Raw genomic sequence first — 2,161 nt, 5'->3', positions numbered from 1 at the left:
GCGGGGGCCACAGGGGGGCGGGAGGGGCGCGGGGGCCGCTCACTTCGTATTTCTGCTGCTTGAACTTCTCCTGCAGGTCGAACTTCTCCGCCTCCAGGTTGTAGATGCTCTGCCACAGCTCCTTGGCCTTCTCCCTGCACAGGCCACAGCGGAGATTCGGGGGACAGCGGGCAAGGAGGACGGGCCCATCTGCCTCCATCCTGATCCTGGCCCAGCCTCCAGGGGCCCCAGCCCTCTTTCCCACCTGCCCACCTGCTGAGGGCCCCCCGGCCCGGCACTGCTCAGCACGGGGCCCAGATGGCAGTGCCCAGGGCTCAGGACCTGACACCGGGGCTGCCAGGACCCGGAGGACAGGGAGGAGGCCTGCAGCCCTGGAGAGCATCTAGGTCAACCCCATTCCCACACCTGCGTGCAGGGGGCAAGGTGAAGCCAGAGGGCTGAGACGCTGCTCTACCCGCAAAGCCAGGTGGGAGCTGGCTGCACCTGCGGGCGCTCACCTCCCGCCCCACCCCCGCCCCGCAGAATGTGCGAGGCGGCACCGCCCCCTGGTGGCGGCGGCCACGATGCGCCCCGGCCCCACCTCAGCTGGTCTTCACCGAGGTGGTCGATGGCCAGCACCTTCCGCCTCTCGGCCAGAATCTTCTTCTTCTTTTCCCGCTCTGTCTGCCTCTTCCCGCTTCTCCGCTCCGTCTGGAGTGGACAGCGAGCAGGGGGAGTTGGCTAGAGCAGGGGACCCCAACCCCCAGGCCGCAAACCTGTCAGGAACCGGGCCGCACGGCTGGAGGTGAGCGGCGGGCGAGCCAGCGAAGCTCCGGCTGCATCTGCGGCCGCTCCCAGCGCCGGCATCAGCGCCTCGGCTCCGCCTCAGACCACCGGGTGTTAGATTCGCAGAGGGGCACCGGCCCCTGGTGCCAAAAACGTCGGGGACCACTGGGCTAGAGCACCCCCCGCCCGTCCCCCAGCCCTCCTGAAACCGTGGGGCGTGGGCAAGGCTGCGGACACCAGATACAGCGCCTCCCCTCCCGCAACGCCCACCCCACCCCCTCCCCGCCGATTCCCGGGGAAACCGAGGCACAGCCCGGGGGTATTTTGGCCCCTCTTCCTCGGCCTCAGTCCCCCGCCTCCCCTCCCAGGGAGGTCCCAAACCCGGAGGAGGTTCGTACCCACCTGCGCCTGCTAAGCCAGGACACGGCCCAGAGAGAAAGACGGAGAAGGTGACAGGGACAGAGAGAAGGGGGCAGAGAGTCACAGGGAGCAGGAGGGGACCCAGACCTCGCTCGCTAGTCCCTGAGTCTGGGCGGCAGCAAGGCCGGCCACTGTGGGGACTTTGCAAAGTCCATTTGATGCCCCATCCGCCCCCAACAGCGAAGTGTCCAGCAGGAGTGGGACGGAAAAGTTAGGGACCAAGAGTGGCCCCGGGAATAAGCCACCTCACGTCTGTGGGCTCACCCGACCTCCACGCAGGCGGGCGGCCATGCTAATCCCGTTTGCAAAGGGGGAAACTGAGGCCCAGCCGCAGCCGCCTCCTGCCTGTCTCCGCCAGGCCTGTGCCAGCTGCACCCAGCGTCCCGGGAGCTCAGCCCGCTGCCGGCCAGCGGGGGGGTGTCCGGCCTGCTCACAGCCCAGCACGGCACCGCAATGTCGCCGCCCACCGCAGCGGGGCGGTCCCTCCTGGGGCCAACCCAGGGTCCCTGCCGCAGCGACGCCCGTGCCCGCTCACCTTCTGGATGTAGCCCCCGAAGTGCATCATGTTGGACAGCGCCTTCTTCTTGCGGGCCTCGTCCTCCGCCCTCCGCCGGCTCTCCTCCTCCTCCCGCCTGGCCCTCTCCTCCTGGGGGTGTGGGGGGAGCAGGTGAGGGGCAGGCGCTGGTGGCCTGTGGATGGGGGCGGGGAGTCCCCGCGGCTGCAAGGAGCTTTGTCAGTGAAGAGCGAATGATGAAGGACAGTTGGGGCCCGGCACGCCTCAGGCCCGGAGGTCCCCCAGGAGGCCTGCTGCTTGGCAGGGCGTCGGGCCACGGGCCCTTGGCCTCCCAGGAGCCGTGCTGGGTAAGGGACAGGGTGGAGAGTCTCTTCGGTCCCGAGCTCGCGAGGGCTGGACCTTTCTGCCTCGTCCACTGTGCGTCAGCCCAGGCCCGTGCCGTCCCACCCGAGGGGGCCCGGC

At 69.3% G+C, this 2,161-nt stretch overlaps 1 protein-coding gene across 1 annotated transcript in view; it reads right to left on the bottom strand.

The window, feature by feature from the left end:
* The window catches only part of TNNT2 (troponin T2, cardiac type), an 8,585-nt gene that overhangs the window by 1,004 nt on the left and 5,420 nt on the right, over positions 1-2,161 (bottom strand). Inside the window, exons 9-12 of the mRNA XM_006904442.2 lie at positions 1,721-1,831; positions 1,168-1,173; positions 581-690; positions 38-134 (exon numbers count right to left, since the gene is read on the bottom strand). Of these exons, the coding sequence (XP_006904504.1) occupies positions 38-134; positions 581-690; positions 1,168-1,173; positions 1,721-1,831 (324 nt within the window). The remainder of the gene's footprint in view (positions 1-37; positions 135-580; positions 691-1,167; positions 1,174-1,720; positions 1,832-2,161) is intronic.

The sequence above is a fragment of the Pteropus alecto genome, unplaced genomic scaffold (assembly GCF_000325575.1).
Source record: "Pteropus alecto unplaced genomic scaffold, ASM32557v1 scaffold90, whole genome shotgun sequence".
NCBI lineage: Eukaryota > Metazoa > Chordata > Mammalia > Chiroptera > Pteropodidae > Pteropus > Pteropus alecto.
The sequence above is the reverse complement of the archived record's forward strand: the minus strand, read 5'-3'. Positions and strand labels throughout refer to the sequence as shown.